Source organism: Rhamphochromis sp. 'chilingali', assembly GCF_963969265.1.
Source record: "Rhamphochromis sp. 'chilingali' genome assembly, chromosome: 2".
Classification (NCBI taxonomy): domain Eukaryota; kingdom Metazoa; phylum Chordata; class Actinopteri; order Cichliformes; family Cichlidae; genus Rhamphochromis; species Rhamphochromis sp. 'chilingali'.
Window position 1 is genome coordinate 44,714,843 of NC_137930.1, and position 17,280 is coordinate 44,732,122.

At 39.5% G+C, this 17,280-nt stretch overlaps 2 protein-coding genes across 2 annotated transcripts in view; one reads left to right on the forward strand and one right to left on the reverse strand.

Moving 5' to 3' along the window:
- Positions 1 to 10,268, reverse strand: part of LOC308391503 (plasma membrane calcium-transporting ATPase 1-like) — a 30,250-nt gene extending 19,982 nt beyond the window's left edge. The window contains exons 1-7 of the mRNA XM_080874105.1: positions 9,859 to 10,268; positions 7,495 to 7,781; positions 5,000 to 5,197; positions 3,372 to 3,629; positions 2,931 to 3,056; positions 2,148 to 2,318; positions 1,204 to 1,230 (exon numbers count right to left, since the gene is read on the reverse strand). Coding sequence (XP_080730231.1) covers positions 1,204 to 1,230; positions 2,148 to 2,318; positions 2,931 to 3,056; positions 3,372 to 3,629; positions 5,000 to 5,197; positions 7,495 to 7,690 — 976 coding nt within the window. The 5' untranslated portion in view covers positions 7,691 to 7,781; positions 9,859 to 10,268. The remainder of the gene's footprint in view (positions 1 to 1,203; positions 1,231 to 2,147; positions 2,319 to 2,930; positions 3,057 to 3,371; positions 3,630 to 4,999; positions 5,198 to 7,494; positions 7,782 to 9,858) is intronic.
- A 3,887-nt stretch (positions 10,269 to 14,155) lies between these two features.
- On the forward strand, positions 14,156 to 17,192 carry bet1l (Bet1 golgi vesicular membrane trafficking protein-like). The gene is made up of 4 exons (XM_080874354.1): positions 14,156 to 14,215; positions 14,882 to 14,967; positions 16,559 to 16,615; positions 17,018 to 17,192. Exons 1-4 carry the CDS (start codon positions 14,197 to 14,199, stop codon positions 17,183 to 17,185), a joined length of 330 nt encoding a protein of 109 aa, XP_080730480.1. The 5' UTR covers positions 14,156 to 14,196; the 3' UTR covers positions 17,186 to 17,192.
- Positions 17,193 to 17,280: the final 88 nt, after the last annotated feature.

Consider the following 17,280-nt stretch of genomic DNA (forward strand, 5'->3'; position numbering starts at 1 on the left):
CTGGTGGACTTGATACAGTGAACATTTCTTCTCCACTGTTTTGTCCTGTCTATTTAAAGACTGCTTTTTCTCCTCTCTTTCACCTCACACCCAACTGGTTGCAGCAGATGGCTACCTCTCCCAGAGTCTTCACCTTACAATACCAAGTACCTCGAGACAACTGTTGTGAATTGGACATGATGTACATAAAACTACACATCAACAATAGATGATAATTTTCCAAAGTCTAATATTCAAATGGTAAAATGGCCTGTATTTATATAGCGCTTTACTAGTCCCTAAGGACCCCAAAGCGCTTTACATATCCAGTCATCCACCCATTCACGCACACATTCACACACTGGTGATGGCAAGCTACATTGTAGCCACAGCTGCCCTGGGGCGCACTGACAGAGGCGAGGCTGCCGGACACTGGCGCCACCGGGCCCTCTGACCACCACCAGTAGGCAACGGGTGAAGTGTCTTGCCCAAGGACACAACAACCGAGACTGTCCAAGCCGGGGCTCGAACCGGCAACCTTCCGATTACAAGGCGAACTCCCAACTCTTGAGCCACGATCGCCCCGATAAAGACTGCATGTGATTTCATTCAAAGAACTGTAGGAAAGGTAACCATGATTTTCAGCCTCACCTAAACAGCCTTAAGCAACCAAAACTAAGTGGATTCTTTAACTGATAAGTTAATACGGGATAATTGGAAAATATCAGATATCTGTATTTTTGTAATATAATTTAAGACTCATGCCCTAAAATATTTCTATCCACATCATCCTGTGAAATTTAAATATGGGACAGTACTCAGACCATGACTAATGATGATTCACAGGAGCACAGACTGGGAAAGGCCTCAAGTCTTTGACCCTCATAAATGTCATTGATGTCACACATTTGACCAAGAGAACTGGGTCCAGTCAAAGAGGATGAGGAACGAGCTGGTTTCTACGTGGCTCCTCAGTTTCCATTCTCCACAGAACACAGAAGCGCACAGCAGCACCCATACTGCCAAAACATATTAACTGTTAACATTATTGCTGACACATTCGGCATGGACAGATGGAGGTATGGATGCTCTGGAGTTCACTACCACAAGAAGTCGATGATCAAACCAGGGATAGCTTTAAAAACAAATTGAAGCTCTGCTGTTTAATACAACCTTCACATCAACTCATTCACACAGACAGTGATGGCATATTTGTTTGCCTACCTTTCTTGCCTTTGTCTTCTTTTTTGCCTGTAAAGAAGAAACATTTAATAGCCGTTAGTCATGCAGCACTCCTCTTTCTCCTCCTTCACTACATTCATAAATCTTTTCTATCCTTCCTCACAAAAAATATTCTTAAATTTGAGTTTATAAACCACTAAGTCTGCTGTGGCAAATGCAGGTATTGAGTCTCCAAAATGAGCAGGTTGTGTATAAATTTCGTTGGCTGGTTTTGTTGCTAATCCCAAGGAATTGTTGCTCGGTATTCTCTTTTCAGCAGGTGAGCTGTAGTCTACATAATCCCCAATTTATACACCCACGTAGTTATTAAAGACCAAGGTGTTCTTAAATAAATTACTTAATCGATTAATCAATTAATCAAAAACCACATAATTCATTTATCACTGGCATGAATTTCATTTTCATCTTCCATTTCCACTTTATTTTTCAGGGACCATGTATGAACAGAAAAAATGAATCTTCTAAGAGAAAATATGCATTGTACCACGTTTAGCTACTAGCTAATTTCGATCTGCAGGCCATATATAAATTTTTGTGTAAATATGAGGAAGCAGCACAAATTGATGCAAATAAATTCATGGGAATGCAGGAAATTAACACTTTTTCTGTGAGAAGACCATGCATTGTTCTGCGTCTCTGCTGCTCTTATTAAAGCCATGCCTACACACATACATGACTAACCCACATACTCATACATAAAGAATGATTAATAAATTATTAAAACCTCCAAAGTCAACTGTTATCATTGTTAGGTGTTGATTGGTGTTAGCAGTTTTGCACACATAAACAAAGGAGTAGTACCTGAGCAGGAGAGGAATCTTTTGCTGTGGGTTTGAGCAATAACACTCCACATGTGGACAACATGTTTTAGATATAAGTAGAACCACACTGGCATGTCAAATAGGATTCAATTCTACTGAACTTACTTTTCTTCCCCTTTGAATCTTTCCTTTTGTGTTCCTCTTTTTTCTTGTCTTTCTTGTCCTCGTTGTCACCTTCATCACCAGCACCAAGCAGGGTGAAGATTATTCCACTCTGAGAGTTCACACCCACACCAGTGACCACCATCTTGCCAGAGCCTTCCATCACATGGGTACCTGAGAAAGTGAAAATGAAATATTTCACCAAAAAAAAAAAACCCACAAGTCACGTTGTATCTCGCTTAACAGGGTTGAGCATGGTATTTTGTAAAAAAAGGAATGCTCTTCACATCTTTAAAATTAAGTGCATTTTTTAATGGCCTACGTGTCTAGATGGAGAGAGAAGATGATTTTATTAGCCAACTGGTACCCCATTATATAGCTCAATTGACTAGTAATCAACAATTAGACTGCATTTGAAATGTTATATCCATCAGCCTCTGTGGGCATATGAAGCCCAGTATGTACCACAGAGAATTCTGGTCTAGTTCGTTTGCTTTCAAATTGTAGTTTTTATTCACTATAAGGACTAAAATAATAATAATAATAATAATAATAATAATAATAATATTAATAATAATAATAATAATAATAATAGTTTGTTATATGTATTGGATTGAGGCTGTAAGAACAGATTTGATGTTCCCAATTTAGGTGAGAAAACGAGAGAGGGTAGTCAGAATTAAAATCATCTGGAAAATCATCAGCCGTAATCGTCTCCAACAATGACAGCACAGGTCACAATGGTCTTGGCTGTAATTTAATGTGAAATAGTGTAGAGTGATGCACCTGACAGCAGCATGGGGTCTTTGTCAAGGTTCTTCTTGACATGATCTGACTCTCCGGTTAGAGAACTCTCATCAATCTTCAGATCGTTGCCCTGAATCAGGACACCGTCTGCAGGGAGGAGGTCACCTGGAACACAAACACTCAGGTCATTATGTTACATCACTGTTATGTCATCTGCTTGCCACATGCAGTCATACAATGGTTAGTTATTATTTGAAAATAACCATTTAAAAAAACTAATAACGCTGTTGTTGGGTTTAAACCTTCGACCATCACAAAGACAACATGGGGATATTGTGTAGAAGGATACAATCATTTTTATATTTGACTGCAGAAGTCAAGATTTAATAGTATCAGCTGTTTATTTGTTAGTAATACCAAACTAAATGTCACCAAATGTTAGTAAAGTGAATTATTACACACATGATTTTGCTTCCTCACCATATTTGACTTGTGCAATGTCACCAACCACAATCTCGGACACTTTGATCTGGATCACCTGCCCCCCTCGAACCACCGTGAACTTCTGCTCCTGCTCGATGCGGTTCTGGAGGCCACGGAACTGCTTCTCTTTGCTCCAGTCATTGAAGGCCGTCACGAGCACCACACACACCACAGACAAGAGGATGGCAGCGCCTTCGATCCATCCAGCCTCTGCCTCGCTCTCATCATCCCCGCCGCCAGCTGCACTGCCACAGTCTAAACAGAGACACATCAGCTAGAACTTTTATGAACATTTTTCAGTTTCAGTCTTACATGACCTTCTGTCTGTTAACAGTGCCTCACATGCCAGTTTCAAACACAAGTTGACGTTTACTCAACTGTTGGGTGCACCATGGTGAAATCGCAGAGTGCACAGTGAAAGTAGCCATAACAGAAATGCCAGGAAGGACCAGCACTTAACATTGTCTGGAGATGCATCGTAGGATGGACTTGTCAGGAGCTTTCAGGGTTTTATTAGAACTGAAGCTCAGAGCTAGTTTGGAGAAGCTGCAGCTTGTTAGATGAAGTTGATGTTAATTATTACAGCATTATTATTATTATTATAATTACAGTGACAATGACAGATGAACCAGGTATATCATTTGAAATGCATATGTGTGTTTGTCCCTCTGCACAATAAAGTCAAGCTGAGCTTTCATATACAATACAGGACATTTTATTAGGTATATCCACTGAACTGCTGATTAACGCAAATATTTAACCAAGCAGATTGGCAACAGCTCAATGACTTTAGCTGGATCTACTGTGATTTTCCCACACAACCATTTCTAGGGCTCACATAGAATGGAGAAAATTTCCAGACTCCTTAAAGCTGATAAAAAGGAAACAGTAACTCAAGTAACTACCAAGGTACAACCAAAGGTATGCAGAGGAGCATCTGTTAATGCACAACACATTGAACCCTGAAGCAGATGTGCTACAGCTGCAGAAGATAATACAGCTGGGACTAAATGTGCATACGCTCATCAAAGGTGGTCAAATAAAGACTGTAAAAAATATTTCCTGATCTAATGAGTCTCAGTTCCCGGTGAGACGTTCTGACGGTAGGGTCAGACTTTGCATAAATAATAGAAAAGGTATGTAATGGTGTGGGGGATATTTTCTTGGTACACTTTGGCACAAACAGAGTATCATTTAAAGCCCACAGCCTTCCTGAGACTCGCTGCTGATAATCTCCATCCCTTTATGCCCATTGTGTAGCCAACATCTGATAGCTGCTTCCAGCAGAGTAAAGAAGCATTTCACAACTCTGGGGAAAATGTGTGATGCCATCATGTCAATATAGACTGAAATCTTTGAGAATTGTTTCCAGGACCTTGTTGAATCTACTTCATGACAAATTACAGCCAAAATGGGAACTGGCCTAACACCAGTACCAGGAAGACTACTTTGCTGAAATGTTGGTGTGGAAACCAGTTCACCTTCATACAAGCTCATTACACTGATCACATGATGGACTCTAACTTTTCTAATGATCAGATATTGACCCGTCACAGCTCTACTACTAAAAATGTTGAGGCATACTCATAGACTAGTTTGCTTTTCAAGTAACGAAAACTACTCACTCTGTCTCTCAGCATCTGGTGGATGATAGAAAGAAAGGCCTAGTGAAATGATGGCTGCCACCTCCAGGATGATGAGTGTGACATCTTGCAGGGCTTCCCACACTAACTGCAAAAAGGTTTTTGGCTTCTTTGGAGGGATGATGTTAAGTCCAAACACCTCTTTCCTTCTGTCGATATCTTCCGATTTTCCATCTAAGCCTGCAGTAGGAGACACAAAGATAAAATGACTCCATATTCGTTCAGCTGAACATGGATCACACCTTCAACCTGACATGTATTTAGAACTAATTGATCTGTTTGCTGTCTGTTTTACGAGGGGTGAAACACAACTGTTAGTTCACAGTGTATTACTTGTTCAAATGTGTCATCAATATCACATTTTCAGATTGATCTTTTAAATGCACGCTCAAGATGAATTTGATCTAGGTAGCCAAAGATGTAATAAGGCAACACTGTGGCCTATGATGTGCTCGATGAGAATGCATTCAAAAATCAAATAAAAATAAAAAAACAACCGATGAAATATACAGTGATGGTATTGCCTTGATGTCTTAAGAAAGTATCATAAACTGATACAGATTTGCATCTCCCTCTGGATCCAGAGCCTCAGCTAATGTATGTCGTGGAAGGAAATTTTCTTCCTTGGAGAAGCTATAGTCTCAGATGGCTCTTGTTCTAAATGTAACACATCGGTTATCACACTTGGTGTTTGTGTCTCTTCAGTAATATTGTGTTGTGCGGGAGCAAAGAGCAGAGCGGTTTCCCCTCTGTGGAGTAGAACAACATGTCAGGACACACTCCGATCCCCTAAGAGACACTGCAGCTGCTGCGTGGCTGCAGCTGGCTCCGTCAGTTGTAACTGGTTTTTAACCCAACATTTCTCTTCATGTTGTCTGAAAATGAAACACAGTGAGCAGAGTGCTGTGCATTCTCCGAATGTTTAGGTAAGTGGGATTACACTAAGAGTTTATGTCATCTGTCCCCAGCTGACAATACAAAGAGAAATAAAGCAGCGGAATGGATTTTCCAGTCAATTCAACCTGCTGCTGACATTTTACTCTCAGCAGGAGTCGAAGCACTGAAAGTGTTTACCGAGCGCGTGGAAGACGGACAGACTGAATGAATTAATAATGGGGGGGAAATGTCAAAGGGCAGACGTATGAGACAAGCTCAGCAAAGACAAACCTAATGCGTTGTCTGTAGGTCACTATAAGACACCCTGTGTGGGTCAGTATTCAGATAAAGTTTAATAGGAAACCTTAAGTTAAAGTCCAACTTAGGCACAAAAAAGCAAAAGAAGCAGAGGCATTATAAACAAGAAACGCTGACTTGAGAGAAAGCTCCAGAGGAGACAAGCTTCTCATTTCAGAACAAAGTCAGCAAATATTTTGAGTAAATGAGCAGATTTGACTTGTGGGTGCTTTAAGAAAAGGAAAATAAAAGTGAAAGATAAAACTACTAAACACACCTGAACACTAACTAACTGGTAAAAGTGGACTGGCAAGGAGTGTGATTTTTCCAGTGAACAGTCGAATATACTTGTTCACAGAAGAAAGAAATTTCACGATTACATTAAGAAGAAAAAACACACATGTAAAATAGATTGTTGACATCCGATCCACAAATAAATAATTTGAGCTACCCTCACTGTGAGCAAGTAAACCAATCCCTGTTTAAGACACACTGTTATTTCCTCTTCTTCTTCTTGATGAGCCACATGTTTGATTTGGCAGAGATTTATTGCCAGATGCCCTTCCAGAGACATTTCTCCCCATTTGTCCGAGCTACACTGGAGTTGCCCTCACCTCCAACAACATACATTTATGGTTGGTTTACACAACTTGTGTATGTTTGTGTATGCATGTGTAGCTGTATATATCCACATGTGCTTGAGAGTCACCATCTACCAGGACCAAATTCCTTGTATGTGTCCGTGCATATACATGGCCAATAAACGTGATTCTGATTCTGATCTTTACAGCTACAGAAAAAATAGAAGAAAAAAACACTTTTATCCCCACTGCAACGAATCCTCTACTTGAATATTTTTGAACACAATGTGCTTTTCTCTGCCCAGAAACTGACAGAGAGCAGAGCAACAGGAGCTGCAGGTCACAGATGACTTTGACCATCACACAGTCAACAGTCCCTGAAGACTAATGAACCTAGTATGTCCTCTGCTGTTTTAATGATGCCCACGCCGGGAGGGGAGGTCAGTGAGTCAGTAGTGAAGAGTTCTAAATTTATTCAAAATCATAACTTTGAGGTGTATGCAGAAGTTTGCACACCCTGTGCTTGCTTCACATTTAATGCACTGTTACTTTCCTTAAATGATTTTTTAAAAATGAAGCAAACTGAGTAGCCTGTGCAAATGTTTGAGCTCTTAATTTAATCTGAAGTTTAATCTTAGATTCACATCTGTGATACTGTGACGCTGCAACTAGGAGTCAGTTTTGTAGGGACACAAAGGAAATACAATTTCTGAACATATTTACCATCGACAGGTGACGTCCTCAGCCGGGCGCACAGTCCATTAACTTCACTATAAGATTCCTGGATTCTAGCAACTGCCTCCTCTCCTCTAAGTTCCATGAGGGAGCGCAGCTCCTGGACTGAGCAGCTGAACTCTGCATCGTGGTTGGCCTCGCCACGTCGGACATATTTGGACCCACTAAAAGAGTTGTTGGTCATTTTTCCTTTCTTGGGGACTCAGCAGAGGCCTTCTCAAATAGACTCAGTGGTAGGCCTGAGGTACCGATGTAGCCTGACAGGGACTCTGTGACTGTTGAGAGAAAGATAAGTCCTGATAACATCAGGATATACGCTGTACTGCAGAAAGAATAATACACTTATTACCACAAAAAATATGGGATTGGACAGGACGGTGACATCTCTGGTATGATTTCTTGGAAAGTAAAGGTTTGCACATTCTACACATTGCATATGATGAATTTTAATTCGTATACTTCTTATGATTCTACATCTTCAGATTTGTTTTTTTATAAATAAATAATGTCAAAAAAAGTACTTTTTGCAATCCCAAGCAGTTCATTTCAAAATATCATCATTGTCATCATGCAATACAAGTTTTACTTCACTTCATTTCAGCTACCTCAAGGTATTTTAAAAGATAGAAACTCTACAAAATCAGGGTGGAACTTCCAACAATCAGATGAGCAGCCTCCAGTGCAGGGGTGCCCAATCCCGGTCCTCGAGAGCTACCGTCCTGCAGCTTTTAGATGCATCCCTACTCCAACACAGCTGAATCAAATGGTTTGATTACCTCTTCAGCATGCCATCGTGTTTGGCAAAGGCCTGATAACAAGCCATTCATTTGATTCAGCTGTGTTGGAGTAGGGATGCATCTAAAAGCTGCAGGATAGTAGCTCTCGAGGACTGGGATTGGGCACCCCTGCTCCAGTGGATAAGGTTCAAGTAGGGGAAGCCATTTATCATGACTGATTTGTGTGAGGGGAAAGGAGGGCATAGACAAACTATGAGAAAAAACACATACAAAACACAGAAGAGCAGAAAAGTTAATGGCATCTAGTAGTAGCATGCAAGTACATAAGGAATGCTCAGTGCACAATGGGAAGTCCTCCAGCAGCCTACAACAGCATAACTGAGGGTCCTGGTAGCTGAAAACTCTCTCTGTGCTACTTTTAGATACTCTTAGAACCACAAGCCTGCAGTCTGAAAGCAAAGTGTTCTGTTGGTATACTATGATGCCAAATATAATGATAGTTGAAATTGATTTGAAATTCAGCCCTGGATTTATTAGGGGGCTGTGAAGGAGACAATATGGCAATATAGTCTGTGTTTGTAGTCCCTGTTAGTGCTCTCACTGAAACTTTTTGGATCACCTGAAAAGAATTTCATTCATTTAACATAAATATCTGCAACCACTAAAGCTGCTGTACCTGATCAGCCATTCATGGAAAGGCTCTTTCTAATGTTTTGTAATTTATAAAGAAAAAGGCAAGGACATGAAAACTAGTGGGCAACAACACGATGGACAATAGTATGAAAACAGTATTATAAGCTTCTTCACAATTAAAATCTCATTACAATCCAGTATTTACTCAACCGCATGCTTACGAGATTGTCTTAAGTCCTTTACATTAGAAACCAGCTCCATGAGACACAAATCAGCCAAGCAGGACCCAGTAGAGCTCATTTTATTTCAATCAAGCACAATGTTCTCCCCTCAATGGTTAACAGGAGCTCAGACTGAATATGTAACAGTGTGTGGAGTAGAGATTTGTCCCTGCTCCTATGTGAACTGAAACCCTTTATATTTGTGCCTCACAGGTTGTGACCTCTGTGCCTTTAGCTGTAATCTGTGTCAATCAGTCAGCCTGGGCTTAATCTGAGAGAGGGAGAAACAGCCTATCTGTTTAAGGCTGAGGCAGAGGAAGAAAAGAGCTAATGAGAGAAGAGCAGGATGGACAGAAGTCAAAATAGTCATTGAAGTTTTGCTGCTCACTGTACCTTAGTATGGCTTTACTACGAATTCTAACCAACAATTAAGAACCACAAATGGTTTCATGCTGTAAAATATAAACCTAAGTGCAGCTGTAAATGTTCACATTAGAAGCTGAAAAGGATGATCTAGAATTGGATATTGGAGGAAATCTCAAATTATCTATTATTAATTAACTAACCATCAGAACAGCAAAACAAAGTAAAACTGCATAAGTAATGAATAAATTCCACGGGAAGTCATCCACACAAATACAAAAAAACAGAAACACATCCAGGTTTCATGACAAAAACACAACTTGAAGCCATTTCTAATAATAAAAAAAACAACAACAATCCATTACTGTAGCACTGAGAAGAAGAAAAGCTTTACTTACAGAAACTTCCCCCATCACCTCCTGTTAGCAGCAGCAGGTATTAGTGGTGGTCCGATTACTGTGAGCAGCGACACACTCACAGCTCCAGAAACAGCCCATAACCCGGAGACAGCTCCTCAGCGGGCAGTCTGCAGAACAGCACCAAGACCCCAGTTTACTACCCAAACTGGTCCTTTTTCAGCGTGACCTTCAGCAAGCTCGCAGTTTCAAACAGCTCTCTTTATCAGAGGAAAAAACAGGAGCTGGCTGAATGATTATCTGAGGAAAGCCTCGCTTAATCTAATTAGACAATCTGTGGCTTCACTGAGTGCCAGAGAGACCGCTGCTGCAGCTCCTCCTGCTGAGAGCGACATGCCAAGTCCACACACGAACTACGTCTACACCTGCTGCATCCTCTGACTGAAAGGCACACAGTAGGCATACACTCACCAGGTCAACACACACACCCCATCTAAACCTGCTGCTGCTGTGCTTCATACTCCAGAAAGGGTGCGCATTGAGTCCACATATAGCACTGAGACTCCTCCTGCTGAGATGAACCAATTAGATCTAAACAGACCAAACTGTGAAGGTGAATGCAAGTGGTCGGACGTTACAGCCTGACAACCAACTGCAGCCCCAAAGGAAAGTAGTTCAGTACATAACCATCAGCACGACTTCTCATGGAGAATTCCATGAAACAGTCCAACTGTTTGCTCTACTGTGGTCTTTTCACTTTGTTACACACACTTCATCACCCTGAGCAGCAATGATGCATGATGACGTCATGTGACACACGCGCACACACACGGATTACAGTACACAATGACATAGAAGGATTAACTGAGTGTGCACACACACACACACACACACACACACACACACACACACACACACACACACACACAGGATAATATCACTCTTTCGTATTTACGTTCTAGTATTTTTGTTTTGATCTAACATGATCTTTGACCCCACACTCTAAAGAGGTCTACACAGCAGTAGTTTAAGGATTGGCTCGACAGATCAGTGATGGACTACTAAGACCAAAGCTCTGGATTCACTGCTTAACAAAAACCACAGTTGATCAAAATGTTTCTATATTCTCTGCATACAACCATGACGAGCCATGAAAGGAAAAACAAACAGAACACAACACACAGAAAAGAAATCAAAGACTACTTTGACAAAGGCAAAACCAGGGCTGTGCAGAAGGTACAGGCCAGAAGTTTACCCATCATGAGCAAACCCCCAAATTTTGGTAATTTGGGGGTTTTAATTATTTCTTTGAACTTCTTTTTTTTCTTCTTTTTTTGAGTTTTTTTGGGGGGAAGGAAGCATATATCTTTGAGGGATTTAAAAGGGAAGAACTGAATGTACAAGTATGAGGTGAAGCTAAAGAATTTGGAGGTAGTCTTCCCACTTCATTATTTCATCCACTGTGAAATGTACCACTACCACAGGAAGCTTGGAAAAAAAAGTCAGAGCATAATTTACTCCTTTACTCCTCTGACCTCTTGTACCTTAGTCAGATAGCTCACCATTGTCTTGTCTGACCATAAAACTATTCTCTAGAACTCCGTCTTTTGAAATATTTGAGTATATTTATACATTTGAGCCTGTATGTATACCATGTGTGGACTATAGAAAATCCCAAATAAATGTGAAATTGTACCGTCAGTTTCTGATGTGTGATGTATGCTATGTCATTAAAGATGTATGCTGTACAATCAATCCATCCTGGAAAAAGAGGCAGTCAGAGAAATCACAAAGGCCTGTGACTCTAATGCCCATGATGAGGTATGTAAACATCTGAAAGATCTGAAATAAACAACAATCAGACTGAAAGAAGGCAAAACCCAGAGAATAAACACCAAAAAAACAACTGTTATAAGACAGGAACAAAACATGAGGCAAGAAGAATCCTACATGATACAGAGACAGTAGAAACCCTAAAAAGACTGGAACAATAATGTGAAAAACAAAAATGCAATGATACCACAAAAAGTTAAAGGTACTAAAACAACACTAAAAATCAAAACCAGAAGCAAAAAATCATTGTAACAATCAACATGACAATTTGGGGACACTGTTTAATAAAATTTGACTGAAATTCTATCACAAAGTTTTTATGCCCTGGTGACTGTTGAAACGAAAGTTAATTTAGATAAAGCCCAAATATTGTTTTGTCACTTGTGTTTTTGTTGCTACAAACATAAAGCAAAATGTCATTTGAATACTTTTTTTTATTAAATCTCCTTTAATAATATTTTCAAAGTTATGCTAGTCAAGCTAATTGCTAAAACAATTATAACTAAGATTTATGTAGACCACTGGGTGGTTTAGAGCTTTTTGGGTGGCGTTCAAGAATGCCTATATTTCATTTTAGCAGATCTAAAAATAACATTTCAGAAATTCCCACAGCCCATCCAACCAGGAAGGTGACTTGAAACACTCACCATGAAAAAGGGAGGGGGGAGGGGGCACTGTGGAATCAGAGCAATAACTTTGAGTGGGAAAAGCCTTTTAAAACCTTACTTTGGGGCAGGGTCACATTTTTTCTATTCGTATCGAAATTGATTACTGAAAATAAATATGACAGTGCATCCAGTAGTCTTAACATGAGTCATAAGAGGCTACTGAAAGAGGAAACCTTGCCCTAAACAACTGATGAGCCTAGCATGATTGACCTGGAAGCAACATCCCAAAGATGTTCTATCTTTGAGGTCAGGACTCTGTTCAGGCCAGGCAAGTGCTCCCAAATCAGATTCTGTCATCCATGCCTTTGTGGACCTTGCTTTGTGCACTAGTGTGCATTCATGTTTGAACAGAAACGGGGCGTACAGGCCGTACAGTAAAGACTTGACAGCTATTTAACACTTCAATACAATTTTTAAAGCTTTGCCTGTCCTTCAAGCAAACTGGAGAGCTATTCCTGAAGACTACTTAAAGAAATTACAAGAAAGCTTGCCTAAGAGAGTGGCTGTGTTGAAGAATGGCTATCTCTACAGTTTCCCAAAGTGACACCATCAGTGCTTTTATTTTGTTAAACTGACAGTATACAGCTCATAATTGTGAATAATAAATTAAATATTTATAAATTTTCACATTTAGATAAACTACAATCACGTAATTTGGGGTATTTTGCATGGATTGCACCATAAAACTGTTAAAATACATTAATAATTTTCTTTGTTTAGATGTAGTTTTTATCATGTTTATATTACAAACATCTACGTTTTGTAAATTGAAAACAGGTTTTTTGTTTGTTTGTTTGTTTGTTTTTAAATTGAAAACAGGTACTGTGAGACACAAGTAGTAAAGTAACTACCCTAAGCAGGACAGAAAGAGCGACCTCTTGTGGATAAAACAGACACTTCTGCAGATTTTAAACAGCCACATGAGGAGGGCCCTGCTTATATTATCGGAGCTACTGAGACCCTATCGTTGCAGATCACCTGATCAAAGTCTGCTAAATGTCCCACGCTTTTACTTTAAAATCAGAATCAGAGAGGATCACGTTTTTGAGGCAATAGTGCCCAAACTTTGTAATAACCTTCAGCATAATGGTCACATTTTACCTGATCAGCTGAATCCGTAATTTGTTTTAAACAACTGCCGAAAACATTTTTTATATATATTTTAGTGTTCTCATAATGATTTCCCCATCCGACAGTCTCGGTCGTTGTGTCCTTGGGCAAGACACTTCACCCGTTGTCTACTGGTGGTGGTCAGAGGGCCCGGTGGCCCCGGTGGCAACAGTGTCCGGCAGCCTCTCCTCTGTCAGTGCGCCCCAGGACAGCTGTGGCTACAATGTAGCTTGCCATCACCAGTGTGTGAATGGGTGGATGACTGAATGTAGTGTAAAGCGCTTTGGGGTCCTTAGGGACTAAGTAAAGCGCTATACAAATACAGGCCATTTACCATTATTCGACCTTAGTTTGCATCTATTTGTGTGTAAGTTAAGTATGTATGTTAGAATGGACGTCTGACCGGATGGCTATTAATGAGTCTGTATGATAGGACTGTATTCTTTAAAAAGTGATACACAAATAAAGGTATTATTGTTGATGTTATTGTTGTTGTTTGTTTTTCCACTCTTCATTTATTCCCCTTTTTGTGTGGTATATGCTTAAAGTCTTTGTTAAGGCATCAGTACTCAGCTAGTGTAATGCATAAACACAAAGAAGGCGAGAACTATTTTGGAGTCTTCTGTCGTCATTGAAGCGGTAATACTAACGACACCTTAACGTTGTCGAAAAAAAACCAAAAAACCTTAACGTAGTCGACGAAGAAGAAAGGCAGTCACGTGTCCGCCACGTGAACAGCTGATTGTGACGTCATTCAGCAACAAGCAACATGGCGGAGTGGAACAGAGGTAAATGTTTTGACACGTATTCACTTCCAAATATTCAGTTGTGTGTTATTTGTGTCAGCTTAGAGATGATGTTACAGCTGGGTGGTACATTTTAAAATGTTATTTTTAAGTATCATTTGCTCGTATAACACCCAAATCTCAAGAGCTAAGCTAACTAGCTCTGACATACTTAAATATTAGCAAAAAGCAAGGCTACCTTGTAAGTTTCATATCAATTGCTATCGCCCTCTAAAGAAGCATCTGCCTCTCTGAAGGGTGATAAAAAGTGATATTATTATTATTATTAGTAGTAGTAGTAGTATCTTATTAGTTTCCCAAATATGGGATAAGTAATACTCCTCGGCAGTGTTGTAAGTTTACTTCACGTCGTTATTCCGTGCTTAGCTTAAAGGGTTGGATTTATAAAGAACATCCCTTCAGCAGAGACTCTGCTCCACACTCAGATCATGCTGATATCAAAATCATTGATGAAAACGTGTTGTTTCCTGTTGATTTAAACCGAAAATTAGAAACATTACCTATTCTTTAAGAAGTTATGTGTTCAGAACTATGTGCTTGGCAAAATCTTATGAGGTCTATCTGCGGTTTTCAACAGAAACATAACAATTCAAGGAACATTCAGATCTTGTGTGTCATATCTAATCCACGGTGTTTGTGCTTGTCCAGGCCATGGCTCTGTGGATGATGTGCTCGATGCTGAAAACAAACGGCTGGCAGAGAACCTGGCCAACAAAGTGTCCAGACTGAAATCTGTGGGTAACAACCAACAACCGTCCCCTTCAGCGACCAGTCTGATTAATAAATCAGCTGGTCTGTAGTTACTAGGTTACTGCTGTCAAATGTACTTAGTTTTAATTATAAGTAAAGCTGTCAGTTCCCAGAATCAGAATTATTAATTATGCCAAACACAGCCAGTTTTGTTATTTAATGTACTGATACATGGCTTATTGCTTGTAAGAATTTCAGGTGTAGAATAGAATAGAATAATCCTTTAATTGTCCCACAAGGGGAAATTTGGTTGTATCAGCAGCAAAAAACATACATATACAAAAAGAACAGGACGCCGAACAGAAAACACAATATTTACATATTTACATCATGGACAATAGTTACCAGAGCAGAGTACAGTACAGTTGTTAAAATTAGCATACAGATAGTGTGCAAACAGAGCAGGATACTGAAAGATGTTTAAATAGTTAAGAATATTTAGAATAATTAGAAAAGTGCAGATTGTGTATTGTACCTGTGCATTAAAAAGTAGATATGTAACTTACAGTAAGTTAGTGTATATATTAGCTGAGAAAAAGTGATGTGCCGTTATAACAGTAGAAGTTGTTGCAGCAAATGCATTACACAGCAAATGTGTAACCAAATGCATCACTGGTGTAATGGTTGTCTTTTATTAATAAATGTACAGCATTGTGAAAATTTGAAAATTGTACAACCAGTGCCTCCAGTGTAAGATGGGACACCATCAGGCACTTCTACATAGTTACATGATATTAAGATTTTCTCACACCAAGCTTCAGGCTCTTCCTGGTTCAGAACAATCCTCTGGGCATTTACTGTACACTAATGAAAACAACTTGTTTACATAGAGTCAAGACAATTAGTCTGCCTACTATACTGACAAGACATCTATAAAGATTACTGTTATTTTTTAGACTGATTCAAAATTTCTGTTATGCTTAAATAAATGACTCATAATTGGTTTAAATCTTGTAGAAATTGTCCCCGATTCAAACCTCTTTGGGGATCCAGAAAATATTTTATGCATGTTCACAGACTTTGACAAATGAGTCGTGTCTGTTTTTAGCAAAGAGTTGTGTTTTAAATCCCTACAACGTCCTGTTTAGTTGGACATCTTCCAATCTGCGCTAAGCTGGTTAGGTACTCAGTGACAGAGCAACAGCCTAAAAGGATAAAGGGTAACCAAGAAGATGTTTGCTTTCCTGTTCTACATTTTCCTCTGCTGTGCCATTCGCTTTTCAGAATCTGCTCTCATGTTCTTTCTTCTGCCTGTAGTCTAACCCTGAGATGATTTAAAACTTCACTTGTTACAAGTGATTGCTTATTAGTACATTTTTGCATGAGATTTCACATTTTAGGACATGATAAAAAATAATCTAAAATAAAAAGTAATAGTCCTTACAGGTTTCAAAATGGTTTAAATTCAACCTCAGGTGAGCAAGAACATATGTCATAGGAATTAAGAGAGTAAGTAGCACCCGGGTGAAAGTGAAAGTGGCCTCCATAAAAGTAAACGTTTTGACAGTTTGCTGGTCTGCCACAGTCAGACTTCTACAAATAACTTGATCATCTTCTTGTCTCTGTATCTCGCAGTTGGCTTACGACATCGACAGAGAAGTGGACGATCAGAATGAGTACCTGGATGGCATGGTGAGCGTTTCCTGCCTTAAACACAAATATAGTTAAGCTTTTAGTAAAAAAGAACTGACATTTTAATTTCTCCCATTTGTCTATAATGAGAATATTGTTTTAAATATTCACTGAGTTTCACCCTGTTGTATTTTCACGATGGCTCCTCTGAACTGTTTAGTGAATTGTTCAATCTACAGGTTTCACTGGGACCTAACATTCAGGAAACATTTTTATAAAGTCCCAGTATAAAAAATTAGCACTGTGTTGATTGTCAGAATCTGTGTGGATTGATTCATTTGGTAAACAGAGTGCACATTATATAAGTACAAATCAATACTATCTCAAATATAGGCTGTTTTATTTTTTCTCTTAGGTCAATTTATTGTGAATTATTAAAGAATTATCTCCTCTTTCTTTTAGGACTCAAACTTCATGAGTGCGACAGGCCTGCTCACTGGCAGTGTGAAACGTTTCTCCACCATGGTCCGATCAGGACGAGACAACCGCCGTATCCTGTGTTACGTCTCCATGGGGATGGTCCTGGTCTTCCTTGTTCTTTACTACCTGGTGTCCAGGATCCACCAATAACTGGGAAAACAAGATCAGCCAGGCTCTGATATGGAGCTGAGACTTTAGACTGTAATGTCAAAACTGATTTAAATAAAGACTTTTTTTATTTTGCA

What these genes read in the sequence shown, in the direction of transcription:
- bet1l (XM_080874354.1), top strand. An exon ending in AAGTGTCCAGACTGAAATCT is followed by an intron (nt 14,968 to 16,558) that starts GTGGGTAACAAC and finishes TGTATCTCGCAG; the next exon opens with TTGGCTTACGACATCGACAG. An exon ending in ATGAGTACCTGGATGGCATG is followed by an intron (nt 16,616 to 17,017) that starts GTGAGCGTTTCC and finishes TCTTTCTTTTAG; the next exon opens with GACTCAAACTTCATGAGTGC.